This window comes from Lissotriton vulgaris, chromosome 4_1, assembly GCF_964263255.1.
Source record: "Lissotriton vulgaris chromosome 4_1, aLisVul1.2, whole genome shotgun sequence".
NCBI classification, from domain to species: domain Eukaryota; kingdom Metazoa; phylum Chordata; class Amphibia; order Caudata; family Salamandridae; genus Lissotriton; species Lissotriton vulgaris.
In genome coordinates this window covers 568871237-568893235 of record NC_141691.1, presented here as the reverse complement: position 1 = coordinate 568893235, position 21999 = coordinate 568871237, and the positions used below count along the sequence as shown (strand labels likewise).

Here is a 21999-nt window from a genome sequence, read left to right as displayed (position 1 = left end):
CGAAGTATCACGAGATAGGTGGCTCCTCCCCTGGACTACAGTGCGCATGGGCATCCTCTCCATCCTCAGATTGTTTTTTTCCACCATTGGGTTCGGATGTTACTATCTTAGCTCAAGTTAGGAAAACTTTCTACAAAGCCGAAAGGCTTTCGACAGCGTCTGTATTGTTTCGTTCGGTACCGATAACTTTGCTTCGAGAGGACATCGAGGAATCAGATTTTTTTTTTTCCACATTCGACCCAATCTAATATCTACCATGGAAAGAAGCCCATTCAAAAGGTGTCCACTTTGTAATGCAAAATACCCGCACATCGATGTCCACCCGGTGTGCAACAAGTGCCTGTCCCCGGATCACAACGAAGCCAACTGTATGGCCTGTGCCCGGTTCAGGTCGAAGAAAACTCTTCGGATTCGACGCGCGGCTCGATTGGAGTCGCAGAGATCAGCGCCTATTCCAGAAAACATCTTCGGGACTGAAGACTAAGAGGTCGTTGATCTGGAGGATCGGGAAGAACACTCAGATCCGTTTTCGGGCCATGACTCAGAGTAGGACGCCGAAGATGAAGGAGTATTAGAAGAAGACGAAAATGTCGTCGAGGAGGTAGGAGACGATGCAGAGGCCCTTGGGCCGTAGAAGATAGCTCAGGCGAGGAGCTAGGCCCAACCGGCTATACGGGGGCCAACAATGAAGCACTCAAGGCTCAGGTCGAAGGATCGCCACAAGGCCTTACCCGAGATCTACAGACTCGTTCTACAGCCCCGCATAAAGGCCCGGCTTCGAACATATATAAAGAGCCATCGGTATCGAAACCGCCATCGGTCGATCCAAAGAAATCGAAACCGAAAGCATCACTGCCAAAACCGAAACCAAAAGTGCAGCTGACAACGGTCGGTTCCAAGGCCTCAAACCCCTCGGAGCCGAAGAAACAGAAAAAGGCCGTCGATACCGAGAAGCTCGAAAAGGTCATTGAGCCGAAGGTTGGGGCACCGAAGACCAAAGTCAAGGCTGTCTAACCGATGAAGCCGACACCGAAGGGAGTCGACACACACAAAAGGCTCGAACCAAAAGAAGGGTTCGATCCTCGGTCAAGGCCTGCGGACAAGACAAAGACTGGCTCCAAGGACCCTGTTGAGTCGACGCAGCCGAGCCCATTTATAGCCAAAGAGGTGTCTGATTCACTCCAACGCATCCAAACCATCTCGATGATCATAACCAACCATGGGCAGACCCAGCTGACCCAAGGGATCCGCAGACTGCCCCTGACACACATGTATACAGTGTAAAAACATCTCCTACTGAAGACACTACTGCCTTTAAGGCCCTTATTGAAAGAGCGGCAAGTTACCATGACGTGCAACTACATGCTGACCCTGTGGAGGAAGACTTTCTGGTCTACACCTTTTCCACTTCAGAAAGAACAGTCAAGACCCTGCCCATGCTAAAAGTGGTCCTTAAGCATGCTGGTGACATTTTTAAGGAAACCGCCAGGGTATTAAACCCAAGAATTGAAAAAAAAAATCTAGACCGGCACCTGTGGACCCTACTTATATAAGAGGACAGTTGCCATTGGACTCATTAGTTGTTTCTAATGCATGTAAGAGAGCAAACTCACAGACTACAGGTGATGCTCCCCCTCCCGAAAAGGAGTCGAAAGTACTAGAAACTTCAGGAAAAAGGGTGGCAGCGCAGGCAGCTAACATCTGGCACATTGCCAACACTCAGGCACTCTTAGCCAGATATGACCGGTCCCATTATGATACCCTTGAGAGACTGTTGCAACACCTACCATATCAGTACAAGGAGGGTGCGGAACTACTAATCCAAGAAGGAAAGCTTATAACCAATGCTTCCATCAAGTGCGCACTAGACGCAGCTGACACTGCAGCCAGGGCCATTAACACTAGCCTCATGTTAAGGAGACATGCCTGGTTAAGAATCTTGGGATTCAAACCAGAAATACAAACTTCTATCCTCATTCAGCCAGTTAACCCGGACTACTTATTTGGACCTGAGGTTGACACCACCCTTTAAAAAATTAAAAAAGGCACAGAGACTGCAAAGTCTATGGGGGCTCTGCAGTCACAGCAGTTTCAGGGTGGCTCCTTTCGTCGCTCCAATACTAGAGGACCTTCAAGAGGCCAATCCACACAGCAGACACAGTACAATAAAGGAGGTCCACATCCCACCTACAATAAAAACAGGGGTGGATATCGTGGAAACAACATCAAGGGCAGAGGAAGAGGAAACAACAATTCCAGATCCTCTGCCAATAACAAACAGTGACACCCTGTCACTGCCCCCCGACCATATAACACCTGTCGGGGGGAGACTACAACAGTTCCTGCCGGTCTGGAAATCCATCACCACAGACAGGTGGATGAGAGACATTGTCCAGTACGGGTATTGTCTGGCATTAACATCCACTCCACCCAACATACCACCAAGACACCGTCCTATGTCCGCAGACCACTTACACTTATTGCAGCAGGAGGTCGTCAGCATGCTGCAAAAAGGAGCCATAGAGCTCGTGCCGGTAGAAGACTAAGGCTCAGGGGTGTACTCTCTGTATTTCTTAATACCCAAAAAGGACGGGTCTCTCAGACCGATACTAGACCTCAGGCCTCTAAACAGATACATTCTTTCAGAGCATTTTCATATGCTCACCTTACAGCAGGTTCTGCCGTTACTCAGTCAGGGAGACTTCCTCCCAACACTGGATCTAAAAGATGCGTATTTACATATACCCATACACCCATCACACAGACAGTATCTCAGGTTCACTATTCTAAATCAACATTATCAGTTCAAAGTCCTCCCTTTCGGAGTAACAACGGCACCCAGGGTGTTCACAAAGTGCCTGGCGACAGTAGCAGTACACCTAAGGAGACAGCACATACATGTCTACCCTTATCTGGACGACTGGCTTATTCAAGCAAAGACGGCCCAGCAGTGTGCCAGCCACATGTCCCACACCATTCATCTTCTTCATAATCTGGGATTCTCGCTGAATTATCCAAAGTCACATCTTCAACCCGCCCACGTGCGACAGTACCTGGGCGCGACAATAAACACTCTGGCAGCCAAAGCTCAGCCAAATTCAGCGAGGATAAACAGCATGCAATTGCTGTTACAAAAATTCAGACCGCAACACTCGCTTCCAGCAAAAGTGTTCATGCAGTTGATAGGCATGATGGCCTCCTGCATCTTCTAGTCCCGCACGCGAGACTACATATGCGCCCGCTTCAGGAGTGCTTGGCACGTCAGTGGAATCAGGCTCAAGGACAATTAAAAGACCTAGTGTTGGTGAGCGGTCGGGCATTCAACTCTCTGCATTGGTGGAACCCACAAAACCTTTGCAAGGGCCGACCGTTCCAGGAGCCTGTGCCACAGATTATACTGACGACGGACGCATCTCTCCAGGGATGGGGAGCTCATGTACTCCACTACACAGTGCAGGGACTATGGACAGCACAGCAGAAGAAAATGCACATCAACCTTCTAGAATTGATGGCAATCTTCATGGCAATGAAAGCTTTCAAAGTACACTTGTGCAACAAGGTCGTGTTGATCCGGACGGACAACATGACTGCCATGTACTACATACAGAAGCAGGGAGGAACACACTCTCCACAGTTGTCTCATCTGGCTCAAAGCATGTGGAAGTGGGCCATTCAAAGGAACATCTTCATCATGGCAGAACACCTCCCGGGCAAAGACAACCAGATGGCGGATCTGCTCAGCAGACACAGCCACCAGATGCATGAGTGGGAGATACATCCATCGGTACTCCAGCCGTACTTCCAGCACTGGGGTCATTCAGAGATAGGCCTATTCGCCACAAGGGAAAACGCAGAATGCCAAAGCTTCGCTGCCAGGTTCCCACATCCGCAGTCACAGGGCAATGCGATATGGATGAACTGGTCAGGCAGGTTTGCGTACGCTTTTCCCCCAGCGCCTCTAATACCGCTGGCTGGCAAGCTGAAGCAACACTCTATGACACTCATCCTGGTTGCTCCAACGTGGGCACGCCAGCCATGGTACACCACGCCAGTAGAACTTTCCGTGGTACCGCATCAAAGACTGCGGCTAACACCCAGACTTTTAACGCAGAGCCATGGCGAAATTCAGCACCCAGATCCGCAACAGCTCAACCTGGCGATCTGGCTCCTGAAGTCTTAGAATTCGGCTACCTCAACTTGCCACCAGAATGTATGAACATTATCAAGGAGGCAAGAAGATCCACAACCAGAGCATGGTATGCGGCTAAATGGAAGAGGTTTGTCATATATTGTAACAATAATGACATTAACCCACTGGATGCATCTATTCAAAACATTATCTGTTATTTGTTGCACTTATACAGATGTAATTAGGCGTACAGTTCCATTCGTATACATTTATCCGCAATAGCAGCTTATCTTCAAAACAGGCAGCACCTCTCACTATTCAGAGTGCCTGCCATTAAAGCTTTTCTGGAGGGACTCAAAAGAGTGATCCCTCCCAGACACCCACCTTCACCTGTATGGAACCTGAATGTGGTCCTCACCAGACTGATGGGACCACCTTTTGAACCTCTACACTCTTGTGAGATTCAATTTCTTACCTGGAAAGTTGCTTTCCTAGTAGCCATTACCTCACTAAGAAGAGTTAGTGAACTCCAGGCACTAACCAATAAAGAGCCATTCATACAGGTCCACGCAAATAGAGTTGTACTACGCACCAACCCTACATTCATGCCTAAGGTGATTTCGCAGTTCCACATGAACCAAACCCTAGAACTGCCTGTTTTCTATCCTAATCCAGAAAATGTCGCAGAGAGATCTCTACACACATTAGACTTCAAAAGAGCTCTTATGTACTATATAGACAGAACAAAGGATTTCAGGAAAACAAAACAACTGTTTGTTGCCTTTTCTCCACAGCACAAAGGCAACCCCATTTCCAAAGCAGGAATAGCCAGATGGATTGTTAAGTGTATACAGATTTGCTACGCAAAGGCTAAACGCACACTAACCATTCCTCCAAGAGCACACTCCACACGTAAGTTAGGAGCATCCATGGCTTTCCTGGGCAATATTCCTTTAGAAGAGATATGTAAAGCAGCCACATGGTCCACTACACATACATTTACGAAACACTACTGCGTAGATGTGCATTCAAGACAGCAGGCAGCTGTAGGACAGGCTGTTCTCAAAACTCTTTTTCAGACTGCTGCAGCTGGCACAGGCAGCCCCCGCTAACAGGAGGAACTGCTATATAATCTATGCACAGAACGCGTCAGAACCTATGTTTCCAACCGCCTTGGAAACATTTCTGACCAACCGATTAGGATGGAAAGGTAACCGTTCATTCGTTCCGAAACGGTTCCGACAGGCATTAGGAGACTCCAAGTCGATCGGAGCCGAATCATACAGCTCTACGGACTGTGTTTCCGACCGCCGTATTAAGATGTCTGATTCTGACAGCCTTTCCAAATCAGTCAGTCTGACACGTAATGGCTGTCGGAAACTGAGTTTGGAGGCCCGTAGCAGGATCCCCTTCACTCTGAGGCCTCCGTTTGGGGTACGCGGGGGGTACCAAACAGACCCCAGTTTAAAACCATGCAGAGTGTGGCCGGCACCCCATGGTGCAAAGTTTTCCGCAACCACCCCAGATGTTATGACACACTCACATACGCGCACCCAGTCATTCTCCTTGGCTCGTTCCCTATTTCTCTCAGTCTAGTTTTTTCTCTGTCTACAAAAATCCTTGACAAAATCGAACGCACCCTTTTCACTCTTTAGCCAAAATAAGACATTTCTAAAAAATACTTTGAGCAGACACACTGTCTTTAAACAAGTAGAATTACAAGAGGTCGTATTGAATCCGATCAACAAAATCTTTAAAGGAAGAGCAGACTTCATAACACAGCAATGTAGAGGTGCGGCTTAGTGTGCTATACAAATGCCGGACACATAAGTGGCGCTTTAGAAACAGATCGCTTCATGGAGGAATCTGCACTGCAGAGACGGGCGCCAAGGGCGACCCACCTACAGCCAGCATGACCGGTGTGCCATGCAGGGGAAGCTTTGCAGTGGAGATTCAAAGCTGGCATGTACAGCACGCAGATTGTAAGTGTTCCTCTACTTGCAAAGGGTTAGAGTGCTACTTTGAGAGTGTACACCAGCGGGAGATCAACACCTGTAGAAAGTAAGTCACAGCAAGTGTTCTACAAATTAAAGCAACTCACCGCAATGTATTGTACACAGCAGCACTTAATCTACATATTATCAGAATGAAGGCTCCTCACACAGAATAATTTGCCCAAGACCCCTACTTTCCCCATACTCGCTCCACCTTTTCATGTCTACTGATCTCCGTTCAACCTTCTTTTACCCCCTCCCCTCCTCTTCTCCCACCTTTTCCCTTCCCTCCATCTAGCCCCGGAACCTCCTTCCTTCCAGAACTCTTCCCTCTTCCTTTCCACTTTGTCACTCCTTCCCTCCTCTTCTGCCCTACATTTTTTCCACGCTCTCCCATCCCTCGTTCCTCCCTCCTCTCCTCGTCCCTGCTCTCGGGGCTCTCCTTCCTTCCATCCTCCTTTCTCTTTTCCTTCTATTTAACACCCTCTTCTCGCATCTGCATTCTTACTCGACATTCAACTTCTATTCCTCTCCTCCTTCAATCTTTTCTCTTCAGTTTCTCTTTCCTACGCACTTTTCAATTATAGACCCAACCCTCCGCATACATCCTGACATCTAGATTCTTGCAAAGGTCCTTGAGAACAATGAGGAACATTATCCTGAGCTTAATTCATGACTCACAGGGAAGTTTCACACCTGGATATATGTCCAGGAATAACTTAGGACTTCTGTCCCATGTACTGTGAGAAATGAAGGATGACTAACGGAGCAGAGACAGTCCCGCTGGATATAGAAAAGGCTTGAATTAGTTTTTTTCACATGCAGTAAAGAGCTGGGATTGCCCAAACTTCCTAGCCAAAGTGCAGCAGGCCGTTTAAAACTTTCTTTTGCCCGCATCCATTACTTCCCATACACAAGTTGGCTCCTTCACTCACACTTGCTGCATAGCCGCTTCCTTGCAGTCTCACATTCATACGCTGTTGAATTTCAAACCAGTCTCAGTCAGCATGTGTAAAGTCATGTGAAGAATTGGGAGTTGCACTTTATGCAAAAACGCACACACAGGCACCACTTGCGTGCTTGTTTTTTTCTCTCTCTCCTGGTCTCCTACTTACTGCTCCTATATCTCTATATCTTCATTCCTCTGTCTCCCTTTTTCTCTCTTTCCCGGTCTCTCTCGTTCTCTCGCTTTTCTGGAGTGTTTTTTAAATATATAGTGCGAACTCTACTGAAAGATATTGGAGCGCATTACATGAGCACCCAATTACATTAGACAAGATCACACATCTTCATGTTTCTCTTTCTCTCCTCCCCCCTCGTTGACTCTTACTCTCTCTCTCACACACGCACACTCTTTCTCCTGCACACTGTAAGGGCTCTTTCCCAACACCCCATCCCCACACTTTTACCCCCACTCTCACCTGACTTTACTCACTCCCTATTTGATCTTCGTACTCATACACTCTCATTAGGAGTCTCGACTTCCCTACTTTCTACACCGCAGAGCTTTCTGTGTTAGTCCAGCTGTTTCTTTCTGTCTTCATTTAATGTCTCCTGCATAGAACGGCTTTCCTCTCTCTGAAATTGTTTTTCTGCTTTTCTCAACCTTGTTGCTGAGAACTGTCAGATGGTTGGGGAGAAGGGGTGCATGGGGAGCAAGGCATGCTTCTTCCCATTGAGAGCAGAAAATCTGTGCTGACATTGTGTATGCAACCCATGTTATTTCTAAAGTCATTATCAGTTAACAAATGCCAAAGTAAAATACATTCCTCCCCTTGTGTGTTCTGTTAACAGCAATCTCCGTTGTGTTGATAGAATATTTAAATAATGGATAAGGTAGAAAGATCTAAGCCCCCCCCCCCCCCCCCCCCCCCCCCAAAGAGCATTTCTAGACTTAGACCACATATTATCTCCTTTGCTGAGTGTACCTTCCTCGTGTTGGGAGTGTGAAATGAGTGAAAATGCCTGTTGTTTGAGCGGTCTTAGCTGGACCAAACCGACTGGACCTTTCGCTCTTACCAAAACTGATCCTGTAGTCTCAATAAGAGAGGTTGGAATGTCTGTTAAATGTCAGTCGAGGAAAGGACATGGCAGTTGTTTCTTCCTCACATTTAGCCAGTTTCTTCTTCAGATGTCCCAGCAGCATCAGCAAAAGCTCCTTCTGTGCTTCTATGGGCTCCAAAAGCCAGTCTGTGTGTGTGTATGTGTGTGTGTGTGTGTGTGTGTGTGTGTGTGTGTGTGTGTGTGTGTGTGCAGTTCATATATCGCTTCCACTCACACACATCTTTGCAATGTGCATTAATCCCAAGTTATTCTTAACATAGTTTTGCAGTTATCCTTGCAATTCATGCCTCAGTTGCCTTCATTGGCTCCAGTGACTGCACTGGTTCCTGTACATCTAAAGCCTCGTTGCTAACATCCCTCCTCAGCCCAAAAATAACTATGGCCCAGATGTATTTGCTGTCCCAAAGCCGAGGCAATATTCTGAGATGTGATCCTGTGACTACAAGAGAAGAAATGCCACACGCCGGAAATCTAGAGTCCGGTTTGTTCCAAATCCTGCTTCGCCAATCCAGATGTATACATTTGGCACTTGGAGCCATAGGTGCTCTGAAGGTGCATGGCTAAACACTTATAAGGTGCCAAAAGCGAGACCTATTGGCTAAGACAATGTTTGTTTTCAATGGGAGCTTGTGTTGTTGGTCGGAACACAGGCTCCCATTGAAGTCAATGGGAGACTTTCTGAACGGTGTTCTGAAACATCTTAATCGGTTGGTCGGACCCGCCGAATGCAAGTCGGTCGGAACCGATTCAGCAAGGAGTTGTTCGGTTTGCTTTCCGACCGACATCGTAATGAGGCCCTATTTTGTGTGGTTAAAAAAATGTGATTTGTACATTTAACCAAATGAAGCAACAATCTGAATTTGTACTATACATCTTCTTTACTTGATTATATCAACTACAAAATGATTTTGTGTACAAAGTAATGTGGCTTATTGTTTTCTATCTAGCTTCGAACAGTACAAGACAAGATGGAAGAAATGGAGATGACCAACAGCCACTTAGTGAAACGCTTGGAGAAAATGAAGGCCACGAGGACTGCACTTCTTTCTCAGCAGTAGAGAGAAAGGAATGCTGGAAACTGCACTGCTCCTTGGAATAATTAGCCCTTACTTTTAATACATACTTTCTCAAAGGCACAAAATGTCGAACATCTTCCCCAGTGTTCAGTGGTATTTTAGTATCATAATTTAGCAACATTTTATAATTTATGAGAGAATGGAAACCAGTGTGAATCTTATGGAACAATGGTGGATGTCCCTGTTCAGCTTGGTTCTAGATTATTGAGCCGGGGCTCAAGATGCTGTATGACTTTTTTTGGAGAGAAAGGGGGACGAGGTGGAATAGAACATTCTAGTTTGTTCACAACTATATAATCATTTTTTTTCACAAACTCTGCTGCTTTACGATGCTGTGCTCTTGGAGACTGCTGCATGAAACAGAAGAGGATGCACTACTACATCTCTAAGAACTATACTTGCTCAAGGCTACGACCGTTAATGAAACAAGACACCACACAGCACAAGTGCCTTCTGCTTGGTGCAATATGGGCATCAATGCTGTTCAATTGTTCAAACCTATTACATACTGAAATAAATTAATGCTAACATTTATATTTTAAAAAAGATACTTTTTTGAGCCTATGTTCATTCAACTTTATACATCAATGGAAACTTTTTTTGTAAGATATTTAAATTTCTATAAAAATGTAAAAAATAGGGAATGTATATAAATCTTGCATTATTGCATGGGTGGTAGCTCTTCAGAATTCTAGAGTATTATAATGGGATTATTAGCTCTTACTCTTGGTATAAGAGTAAGCACTTTAATACTAGTAAGATACAGGTATTTTGCTGTACATTGTAAAATTGTATCACAACTGCTGCTTGTGTGGGTTGGGTCCTCGGACAAAGAACTCTATTAAATGGACACTTTACTTACTCAGTGGGTGTTTTTGCTTTTCCTTATTGTGACATGATAAATTGTATTTATTTGATCAGACTATACCTTGTTGCTCGGCCTCAAAAATCTAACCTGCAGCAAGAGTTTATCTTTTTATGAGTTTTATTGCGGTTGTTTTGCCGCTCTGGTGAAATTATAAACAGATTCGTCATCATTTGCATTACATCCCTAACTAAATTCTGACACACAATTTAAATGGTGGCACACACAGTCAGTCATTTGTAGCTTTATTCAGTATTAACAAACATCTATAAAAGCATTTACACTGGTAAAAAACAACGTGTCAGTTTCATTCATTCATGGAGGCACACAGTTTGTTCACTTCAGCAAAGTCCTTAATCCTCTTGTACCTTTAAGATGCCAATTAATTATTACTTTGTTTGGTTCTGCCTTGGAATAGTTAGAATTTAACTTTACCAGTCACTGGGAACTGGGAAGTTACGAGCTGCGTTAGCAAAACAGATGCTAGATAAAATACCGCAGGCATTTTGACTATAACCCTCTGTTATAGTCAAAATGATCATAAGTGCAGTGCTGGAAAAACGTGGTGAAATGATTCTAATCAGATGTTTTGGCAATACTGATGTCAACACTGATTATTAAATACCACAAAAAAGACAAATAGGCAACAGTGTAAATTTCAACAAAAAACTCATCACATAGGGATTGCAAAGATTGTCATTGGATGTGGAGGAGTGGTTCTATATACTTTTGGAAGTGTGATATTTTAAAAGAAGGTAGTTAATGATCTCAAATGGGGCTTACTCAAGAACCCATTCCCACGTTTGATCAGAGTTGTATTAAGAATATCTGTGCGAACAAAAACTGTTTCAATTTAAAGAAAACCTTAACTGCTCAATCAAGTCTCTTAGGTAAGTAAAGGTTTACATAAACATGTCCAAGTGGAAGACAGAACTGTGGATCAAACTTAAAAACTCAAGAATAAGGTAATGGATGTGCTCAGAATGTTATTTTGTTTGCCTGTATAGATCAGAATAAAATGTAAGAGGACGTGCAACACTGGAAGACCTTGCCCCTCACACTACTTGGCAAAGCTGCCCTGTACAAAATGATGGCCCTCCCCCGGTTAGTTTATATCCTGCAGAATACTTCAAACCAGGTACCAACAAGTTATTTTCAAGCAATAGAATCAGAGATTCACACACTTCTTTGGAACAATGGTATCCCTCGTATAGCACTGACTAAACTTTTGAAAAGCTTGTACGATGGGGTATTTCCCTGCTAGCAATCCAATATTATTACTGTGCATCTTAATCGGTTGTGACAATTTATTGGTACACTGGCCACAAACGGAACCCGCCTACAGGATGCACAGATATAACATGACCCCTGGGAATTATCTAAGAGCAATATACAGAGAAAGGAAGCATGCTCCAAGAAATACGCCAACCTCAACCACTGGCACTCTATGGCTTAAGGCCTCAGCCGAGATGGGTGGAAAAACACGAAAACAAAAGCCACTCCACTTTTGAAGACGGTGCACCTGGGCCTACTAGCAAGGTATCCAGGGTTCGATAAATGGGAACTGATTGGGCTTTCAACAGTAGGAGATTTGTGGGCAGGGGGAAAGATGGTCCCCTTCAGTGACCTCCAGAGAGACTATGATCTAGGTGAGGGGGAAACTTTTCGATACCTTCAGGTTCGCAGCGTATTACAAAAAGGTATTCCTAAGGGTACTGAACTCCCGCGCTCCTCACCTTTAGAGGATAGGCTCTTGGATGTCTACATAGTGAAAAAGGTGATATCTGTGACATATAGGAAGATATTGAATAACTCACCCGGAAAGTTAGAGGAATTGCGTATAAAATGGATGGAGGATGGAGGGGACCTGAGTGACGAAGAGTGGCAGGAGGCACTGGAATCCCCTAGGGAGGTAGTGACACATTCAAGATTTAAATTAGTACAGTGAAAGATTCTACATAAAGCATAATAAACCAGTATGAGTTAAAATAGGTACCTTAAGCTAACCATTATCCCCCAGGAGCTGTGGTCAGGTGGGAACGTTTATACACAATTGGTGGGAATGTCCAGTTATTAAGATATATTGGGATAAAATCACGTTGAAAATGCTACGTTTGTGTGGTAAGGAGGTGAAGGTCTCACCTCGATGGTGCCTCCTTAACATATGGGATGCAACGGTCCTTACTGCGAAAGAAATAACCTGGGTTGCCCTGGGGTGTATGGTCGCAAAGCGCAACATTGCAAGGACGTGGAGGGCAACAACCGGACATAGATACTGGGACTGGATGACAGACATGGATTGGTGTATGCAAGCAGAAAGAGTAGTTTATGAGGGAAAAGGCTGCCCATAAAAATGGTCCAAGATTTGGGGGGAATGGAACAAACGTAGACGGATAATTGTATGCCGATTAATGACCCCACCCAACAAGGGGAGTAATGGTAAAGGAAAATACTTGCAAAGCGGCTGAAGAACAAACTATCATGCGAACATTAATCTCTGTCCTATGTGCTGGTATATTCGAAACTGTGAACATGCACTGTACCATATTAATGTCAAATGTTTATATTCTGCAAATTCCTTTCAATAAAAATATATATATATTTTAAGAATAAAATGTAAAGCATTGACTCCAAGTCTGCAAAGCCTTGTAGAGATGTGCACCTCAATATTTAAAGAATAGGATCCAATGGTACAGTCAGAGCAGTGTAGCCTAGAAGCAAGTTCTTATATAATACTCCTTGATTAAGGGCTCACTTGAATGGTAGGTTATTCTCCAAACATGCATATAAACTCCTTTTTCTTCCAAGATTTCATGTTTCAATCCTAGGACTAGAAACATGAAAACACCTGTTCACCTTGAATGGATTTGATATTTATTTATAAAAAAAATGTGTCAGTAGCTGAAAACCATGCATCTTTTTTTCTTCAAAGTAGATGATGGAATTGAAAGGAGCATGAAGAATGCTGAATATAGCCCCGAACTGACAACTCTACTACACTTAGATGCAGTATAAATCCTGCACTTTGGGGTTACAGTGTGTCCTTGTGGGGGACACCAGCCTACCTGACCCTATTAAAGCTGAAAATCTTCAAACTTGAATCTTTCATGAACACAGACCTATCAATCAATAGCAGTTAGTTATCAATGGAAGATTGCAGAAAGTAAGGAAAAAGAGTGTGCGAAGTTGGCCTGATATATGCTGTCCACTAATTAAAGTGGGCACCCTGTACTAGTCCAAACAACCCTTATTGATGATTAGGTTAAAGACCACCTTTATTGAAAGCTATCCTAGTGGTAGCTATGGAAAGCAGCCTTCAGGCTAAGTCTCGAAGGAATGTAAAGCAGCTGGTTTTACCAGATCAGAACCTCCTGAATGACCAAATGGAAGGAGAACCACACGAGCTATATAAAATATATGTATTTATTACTAAACACTCTCTACTAACCTCTTTATGAGATTAGAGCACAAATCGCACAATATTAAATCACTAGAACGACAGTAAATAGCACAATACACAGCGGGCTACAAGTGGAGACCGTACCATATACTAAGAAAGTGGTACAACAACTGCGACTTAACTAGACACAGTACCTAGAGCACGTAGAATCGCTGGGACCCCAAGGAACCACCCAAAGTAGTGACACAGGGGGCCCACGAAGGATGGGAGCATTGTGTGAACACAGGCGCAAGCTCCGTACAATCCTATGGGAAAGCCGCAGTTGGTATTTTAAAGATTAAGGACACTTTGGAGAGAACTTTAAGCAAACCCTTTCAAATATAGAAGGTTCAAAGGCCAGCACCCTTGAGAGTACCGAGATACCCGTGTTACCTATCCCAGACGAGCCTGGTGCATAAGGGTCAAGTGATATTAGAAACCTTCGTTATTTTCAATGGCGTGATGCGGAAAAAGGCTGCTGCCCGGAAGATGGAAAGTGTCCGGTGGAATCCAAGCCTGGATCCGAGGTGAGAAGAACCTGAAAGCAAAGGGGGCAGAGTCTGGGTCACTTCAGGGTGACCAGGGGCACGATAGACTAATGCCCACCAATGTTGGGTGCTTCAGGTGAGAAGATGCGATGCTTGACTCTGCAGCCACGAGGACCAGGAGACTATGGCGATGACCAAGGTCCAGAGGTGTGCTGTCCCACGAAGGATGTAGAGTGCTGGGGGGTCAGTGTCCGGATCAAACACCAACAAGCCTTGGCAACTGCAACCCACACGGCCAGAAGAAATCTGCTTCGATGAGGAAGCCCACGGAAAGTCAAAGTTACCTTCTCAGGGACCCACAGGCCAACAGACCTGGGATTGGGAAGGGACCTCGAGCTGAATCAGGAAATACAAGCCCACGGAACATTTGTGGAGTGTAGGCCAGAAATCTAAGGTGGGAACACTGCTCAGGGTCAGGACTACCAGTAGCCCAGAGCACAGCCTCAGGGATCGCCGAAAAGCATATGCTGCTACAAAAGTACATGGCGCACAGGTGTTCCGGATGCACTGTCCCCACGAGGGGATACTGGTCTCAGAATTGCTGAGAGAGCAGATCGACCTCAGAGGCATCGGAAACCCACCTCCTGTGTTGCAGAAATCTTCTGCGTCCTCGGGAGATGCAAACCAGTCAGATGCGTTTAGGTTCCTGCTGCTGCAGGGGAGTAACTCCTTTACTCCAAGGGAGATTCTTCAGTCATCCAGCATTGTGGAGATCTTCGAAGTACTTTTTATTATTAAATTAAATTTGTAATGCGCACAGATACCCAAAAAGGGTTTTCCGGCACCTAGAACACACATTGCTAGAAAGCAAGAGGTTCAAAGCACATTTACTGCTAAAAAAGACAAGTTTTAAGATTTCTTCGAAAGCTCAGATAAGAAGAGTCATTTTTCAAAGACACAGGAAGAGAATTCCAGATTTTGGGGCCGAAACAAGAGAAGGAACAACCTCCCATTCTTGTTAATTTAAATCTGGGGATCACAAAGTCTCCATGAGCTGTAGAGCACAGGGGACGAGAAGGAATGTAGGGATGGATGAGCTCTTGCAGATACAGTGGTGCAACCCCTTGTTTGATTTTAAAGATGTAAAACAAAGTTTTTAATTTAATTCTTTGATCGATTCGTAGCCAGTGGAGGTCACGAAGATAAGGCGAGATGGAAGCCTGTCTGGGAACTTGGCAGAGAAGGCGTGCAGCAGAGTTCTGCACTACCTGTAACTTTCTCAGTACCGTTTGACAACTACCAAGATAAAGAACGTTGCCGTAATCGAGGCGCAAGATGTGATAAGAGCCTGGACTACCGTGCGTTGGGCAGAGACAGGGAGCATCCAGATGATCTTGTGGAGCCATCTCAAGATCGTAAAGCAGATGGCAGCCACATTAGCCACCTGTTGTCTCATGGAAAGATTTTGATCAATAATGAAGCCCAGATTGCGGACATGAGTGACAGGAACGGGAAAGGGACCCATTTCGTGCGGCCAGTGGTGAGGGCCCATAGGTCCTTATGCTTACCTAGGATAACAACCTCCGTCTTGTCCCCATTGAACTTCAATAAATTGAGGTGCATCCACTCTGTCACTTGCCGTAGGCCGCGCTGAAGGGCAGATGTTGTAGCGTCTTTGGTGGTGGACAATGAAAAAGCAATCTGTTTATCATCAGCATACGAATAGAGGGATAATCCTGCCTCCTCCACGATTTTAGCCAGGGGTCTAACGTAGATGTTAAACAGCAAGGGGCTTAGAATGGACCCCTGTGGGACTCCGTGTGCTGATGCGCAGATCTTCGATGATAATTTGGCAGAAAAGACCTGAAATGTGCGACCATTGAGAAATGGCGATGCTATCAAGCCCGAGTGACCTCAGGGCATTAAACAAGATATTATGTGACACGGTGTCGAATGCGGCACTCAGATCTAATAGAATGAGTGCTGCTGTTTCCCCTCGGTCAAGATTTTGGCGCAACCTCGCAGTGACCCCAAGCAGAGCAGTTTCGGTTGAGAAATTGGCTCTGAACTCGGATTGAGAATGATGGCGATAACCCACTTTTTCTATGTGTTCAGTCAGTTGCGTATAGATATGTTTTTCCAAAATTGTGGAAAATACATGGAGCAGAGATATAGGCCTGAAATTGGATAGTACAGAAGAATCTGCTCCGGCCTTTTTCAGTAAAGGGACGACCATGGCCCTCTTCCACTCAGGGGGGGACCAAAGCCTCCCGCATAGAGGCATTTAGAAGTTCTATAACAACGCCTTTAGATGTTGAAGAGAGCTGGAGTAGGATGGTAATGGGCAAAGGGTCGAGTGAAGAGCCAGACTTGACGCTATTTAAGCAGTTTTGAAAGGACGTCGCATCAAAAGGATCCCAGGAGTAAAGTTTCGCTGTCAAATTGGAAGTCCTGTAATTCATCAGGTCAGATGGAAAAGCCATACTGTACAAGGAGGGAGAAGCTAAAAGTGACCTATGAATGAGTTCAACCTTCTGGATAAAGAAGTCAGCGATATTATGGCATTGACTTTCGTCAAGAACGGGGGAGGGGGGTGGTATCGGAACCAGCTTACTTCTTTACTACAGAGAATAAGGCCCGGGACAGTTTGATGCCCGAGTGATTGTACTTGCAACATAAGAGGTGCGTGCCGTTTTGCAGTCTAGGTGGTAACGTTTGAGAGCAGCTTCATAAGCATCTTTGCGGGTGGGAGAGTACGATCCCCTCCATCTTCTCTCTAGAGCTTTACACTTAGACTTGGTGATTTTGAGGTCGTTTGTTAACCATGGGGCAGGAGGATGATGTGTGAAACTACTTTTTGACACAAGGGGCAAACTAGTATCAATGGCCGTGGTTAGCCAATCCAAAACAGAAGCATTTAATGAGAGCATGGATAAAGTGGTATCAGGTATGCTAGTAACCAGGAGAGTGTTAAGAGACTCCATGTTCAGCTTATACCAGATTCTGAAATTACCTGAGTTAGTCACAGAAGCTACTACCCTAGATGTAGGACATTGTAAATTAAATGAGATTAAAAAATGGTCGGACCAGTCTAGCCGAGACGCAGGAATAGTGCAATCATAGCTGAGATTAGACAAAATTGGATCGAGAAGATGTCCCGCCCTGTGAGAAGGGCCCTGGTTGCATAGCCGTAAACTTAAAACCTTCTGTTCAGATAAGAAGGTACAGCATATTTTATTCTGATCGTCCTCTAAGTTAAGGTTCAAATCACCAAGAATTGTAAAGTTTGCTGCCTTCAAAATGAAGGGTGCAATGAACTCAGAAAAAGTGGAAACCCAGGGACCTGGGTTCCCCGGAGGGCGATAGATTAGAATGCCAGACAGGGTCAGCTGAGGGGATACAGAAAGTTTGAACAAGGCAGCTTCACAATCTGTGATTGAAAGGACTTCAAATTTACAGAAATAGATAGATTTAAAAATGATAGCAGTCCCCTCTCTCCACTTTTGTTTTCGCTTGCCCTCGAGCCTTTGGCGGCCTGGATCCGCTGGGAGCCCTCGATTCGAGGTATTCGATGGTCTTCAGTGTGAAGACCGGATCTCGCTATATGCGGACGATATTCTCCTTTATTTGACTTCACCTAGGAAATCCCTAATTGTAGTGTGTGACGTGTTGGCCTCTTTTGGCAGGAATTCGGGGCTGTCGATTAAACTAGGGGAAATCACTTTTGTATGTTCTTTCCGGGGAGGCTCCGGTCCCCCCGCGAAATTGCCCCATTCAAATCGCCACTGATGGTTTCAAGTATCTTGGGATTTTCATCTCATTGGACTCTACAATCCGTTACACCACCTTTGTCCAGACTGAGGGCTGACACAATCGGATGGAAGAAGCTCCCTCTATCCTTATTGGGGCGTGCAACACTTTTTAAAATGATGTCTCTGCCCTGCTTCCTTTATGCCCTTCAAAACACGTTGGATGTGGTTCCGGCTTGCTATTTTCGGGAGGTGGAAGGACTGCAGCGTAGTGTATTATGGGAGGGAAGGCCCCGTATCGCCTTGGCCAAACTGCCGCTTCCCTAGTATGATGGGGGAATCGCCCTCCCCGGTATCAAACGTTATTATTGGGATTCTCAGCTGGCGGCCATCAATCACAGGACCTATGTGCCTGTACCAGACCCTGGTTATGCGATGGACAGGTGGCTTCTCCCTGGTGGTAATTATAGTAGGGCACTATATGACAGATCTTCGATCATGAATCTCACTGGTCCTACCAAACATGCAGTGCGTATTTGGCATGACGCCACAAACTCGATGGGATGGAGGGATCGGCTAACACTGGCTACCCCGCTATTTGCGTCGGGAAAATTATGCAAGCTTTGGCATACAAAAGGGTTCGATAAGTGGGACTTGATTGGGATCTCGACCATTGGTGACATTTGGGTGAAAGGGAAGATTAAAAAGTATGAAGAATTACAGACAGAATTTGAGCTGGGGGATCGGAGTATTTCAGATCTGCACAAGTTAAACATGCGCTGAAAGCAGCTCTGCTAGCGGAGGTGGACCTGCCTGAGGCCTCACCCCTAGAGGACAGGATTTTGGATGGTCATATGCCAGAGATGACTATCTCCCTGATTTACAAAAAAATGATTAACCATAGGGCTGATCTTCTTGTGGAGGTGAGGGATAAATGGATGCGAGATGGTCTTGAAATAGATGATGAAGATTGGCAGTCAGCCATGTCTTCACCAAAAGAGGTTGCGATCCCAGCAAGGCTAAGGCTTATTCAGCTGAAAATATTACACAGGGTGTATGTTACTGGACCCCGATTGGTTCGGATGGGGCTATCTGAAACGGATTTGTGCAGAAGAGGGTGTGGTCTTGTTGCGACGTTCGTCCATGTCCTCTGGGAATGTCAATATATAGTTGAATATTGGAATAAGATACACAATACGATGAGTGAAGTCTTGGAGATCACTTTGCAGCCGGAGGCTAGGAGAAGCATACTCAATATTTGGGAACCGACAGATCTAAATGTGGCCCAGACCAAGTGGGCAATGTTGGGTGCCATGATTGCAAAACGCAATATCGCTCAAAAGTGGGGATCCGAGAGTCCGCCTACTCTCGAGGGTTGGAAAGAGGATATGGACTGGTGCATGTTCCGTGAAAAGACTGTATGTGGCAACATGCCGACCCCGTAAATAGTCTTCAGTGTGGGGTCCGTGGCAACGATACAGGGGAAATATTTATGTACCACCTGCCAATTCTAACTTTGATGTTCCAGGCTCACCCTGATCTCAATGTATTTATCCTTGACCCTTGTTCCCACCCCCCTGCCCCCATCCGCATTCTCCTGTATTAAGTGCTGTAATATTGGAAGATGTCACCTCTGTATAATGCCTTTAACCTCATAATGCCTTGTTTTAAATAAAAAGAAATATAAAAAAAAAATGACAGCAATCCCCCCGCCTTTGCCTTTGTCCCAATCTTTCCTAACGAGGACATATCCAGATGGAAGGGCTGTGGCGATATCTGGGCCTGAGCTTGCATGGAGCCAGGTTTTGGTTAGGAATAATACGTCTGGAAGTTCCGTGCTAAGAAGATCAAAAATATGATGTTTGTTTTTGGCCAAGGAGCGACAATTGAGGCTCTGAAAATGAAAATTCAGGGTACAGGCCGTCTTGGCAGGTACAGGGCTGCAACAGACCTGAAGACCAGTGGTTTATGTAGCAGAGTTGAGTCCAGGTAAAATGTTAAGTCCTGCAGTCAGGGGTTCCTACTTTATCCAGCGTTGCGTTGCCATCATTTTAAAATTTACTGTTTTTCTATTTTGGTTTAATTAATTTTGTATTCCCCTGTTTTTAATGCCCATCTTGTTCTGGCCCTATACTTACACCATAATTGTGCCCCCCACCGCATCTTGAGCGGAGTTTCTTACCTTCTTGCTGCCTGCTCGTGGCGCCGGTCGCCATCTTGGGGGTGATTATTGAATAACGCGCCACTTGCCTGAGCGTTCTAGCGCTTCGCAGGAGTCCAGGTGAGCTCCTATTTAAGGCGAGCACTTTTGCTGCTCTGCCTGGGGAAAGGTGCCATTACGTGCATTCTTGCTGCTTGAATTTCAGCGCGTTGCGCTTGCCATCATTTTAAAATTTACCGTTTTTCTATTTTGGTTTAATTAATTTTGTATTCCCCTGTTTTTAATGCCCATCTTGTTCTGGCCCTATACTTACACCATAATTGTGCCCCCCACCGCGTCTTGAGCGGAGTTTCTTACCTTCTTGCTGCCTGCTCGTGGCCCCGGTCGCCATCTTGGGGGTGATTATTGAATAACGCGCCACTTGCCTGAGCGTTCTAGCGCTTCGCAGGAGTCCAGGTGAGCTCCTATTTAAAGCTCACACTACTTGCGCAGCGGTGACGCGCAGCGGCAGCGCCTGACTCGCGCCGGAGTCGTGCCAGAGACCTGCCCGTCTGCGCCCGTCCGCGCTAAGGACGCGCGGACCGCGGCAGGACCCTGGTGTGTCGTTATCATGATTCTTCAGTACTCCAGTCAGGCCCTTCGCCTGATCAGACATAGTCTGCCCTCCTTCTCGCAATCAGCTCAGCATCCCTTGTGTGGTCCCCATACCTGCCCATGTGGTTGGTGGGAACTAACAGCACCGTCGATGGCCCCCAGCCAGGTACCACTACATCGGAAGAAGATACTTCCTCCTCCCAGTGCCATTAAACTTTGGCACCACAATGTCAGGTCCCTGCAGAAACATCATCGAGACATATACGAGCTTATCTCGTTAGAAGGCCCTGATGCCTTCTTTATGACGGAGACCTGGCTAGGCGATGAGGACGCGGCCATTATCAATCTGGCCCTTCCCCCGGACTACGCAATCCACACATTAAATCGCAAGGGGAGAGGAGGAGGCATAGCTGTGGCTTTTAAAACTTGCTACACTTGTACCTGGAAGCCCATGGACTTGATTGGTGCTGAGTGCGCCCATTTTTCCATCAGCATTGGCCAGACACAAACATTATCAGGCCTTCTGATATATCACCCTCCAGGGAGTGACTGTGCCTTCAGGAAAGCTCTTCCTGAGCTGGTTAGCTCTCTGTCTCTGTCCTCCTCCACCATTACCATCATCGGCGATCTTAACATACATTTTTATGCCATGGAGTTACCAGTGGTTAGAAGCCTGCTGGACGATCTTGTAGCAGTGCAGTTATCCCAACTGGTCCGTCTTCCGACCCATGAGGGTGGTCATATTCTTGACCCGGTTTTTACTAATCTCCAACTGGCCGAGGTCTCTCTCCCTAGACCTATGGGATGGAGCGATCACCATCTCATTGAGCTTTATGTTACAATGGTAACACGCTCTACCGGGAAGCCCGATAAAACATCTTTCAGGCGTCCTTGGAAAAAGCTCAAATTGGAGGACTTCCACCGTCTCTGGGCCACTACTCCTCTGGTTCTTAAGGATGACGTTGCAACTGGGTACAACATCTTTTGCGCTTGGATTGTTCAAGCGCTCGATGCACTAATCCCGGCCAGCTGGAGTAGAAATCGATCTTCTCAGCCTAACCCCTGGTACTCGGAGGCACTTAGGCGGACTAAAGCCACCTGCCGTCAAGCCGAAAGAGCATGGAGGAAGAACTATGACAGAGATCTAAAGGTATGCTACCTGGCTAAGGTAAAGATATATCATAGAGCTGTCTGCCGGGCTCGAGCTGACTACTATGCTAGAGAGTTCCAGGCGAGTTCCAATCCGTCCAAACTGGTTTTTAAAGTCTTGAAGGAGCTCACAGCGATCAGACTTCCTATTACGGAGATTTGCTCCCTTGCTCACTGTGAGTCATTAGCCTGCTTCTTTGTGGAGAAAGTAAACACCATCTATCGCTCTTTTCCCAAAGCTGACCCTGACAGTACGACTTTCACATTGCGTACCTCACAGTGCTTGGCTTC

The 21999-nt window shown here is 45.8% G+C and overlaps 1 protein-coding gene across 13 annotated transcripts in view; it reads left to right on the top strand.

Annotated features, from left to right (window-relative positions):
* The window catches only part of LRRFIP2 (LRR binding FLII interacting protein 2), a 415348-nt gene extending 405224 nt beyond the window's left edge, over positions 1–10124 (top strand). For all 13 annotated transcript variants that reach the window (XM_086964773.1, XM_086964762.1, XM_086964761.1 and 10 more), the window contains one exon: positions 9135–10124. In XM_086964773.1, coding sequence (XP_086820899.1) covers positions 9135–9245 — 111 coding nt within the window. In that variant the 3' untranslated portion in view covers positions 9246–10124. The remainder of the gene's footprint in view (positions 1–9134) is intronic.
* Positions 10125–21999: the final 11875 nt, after the last annotated feature.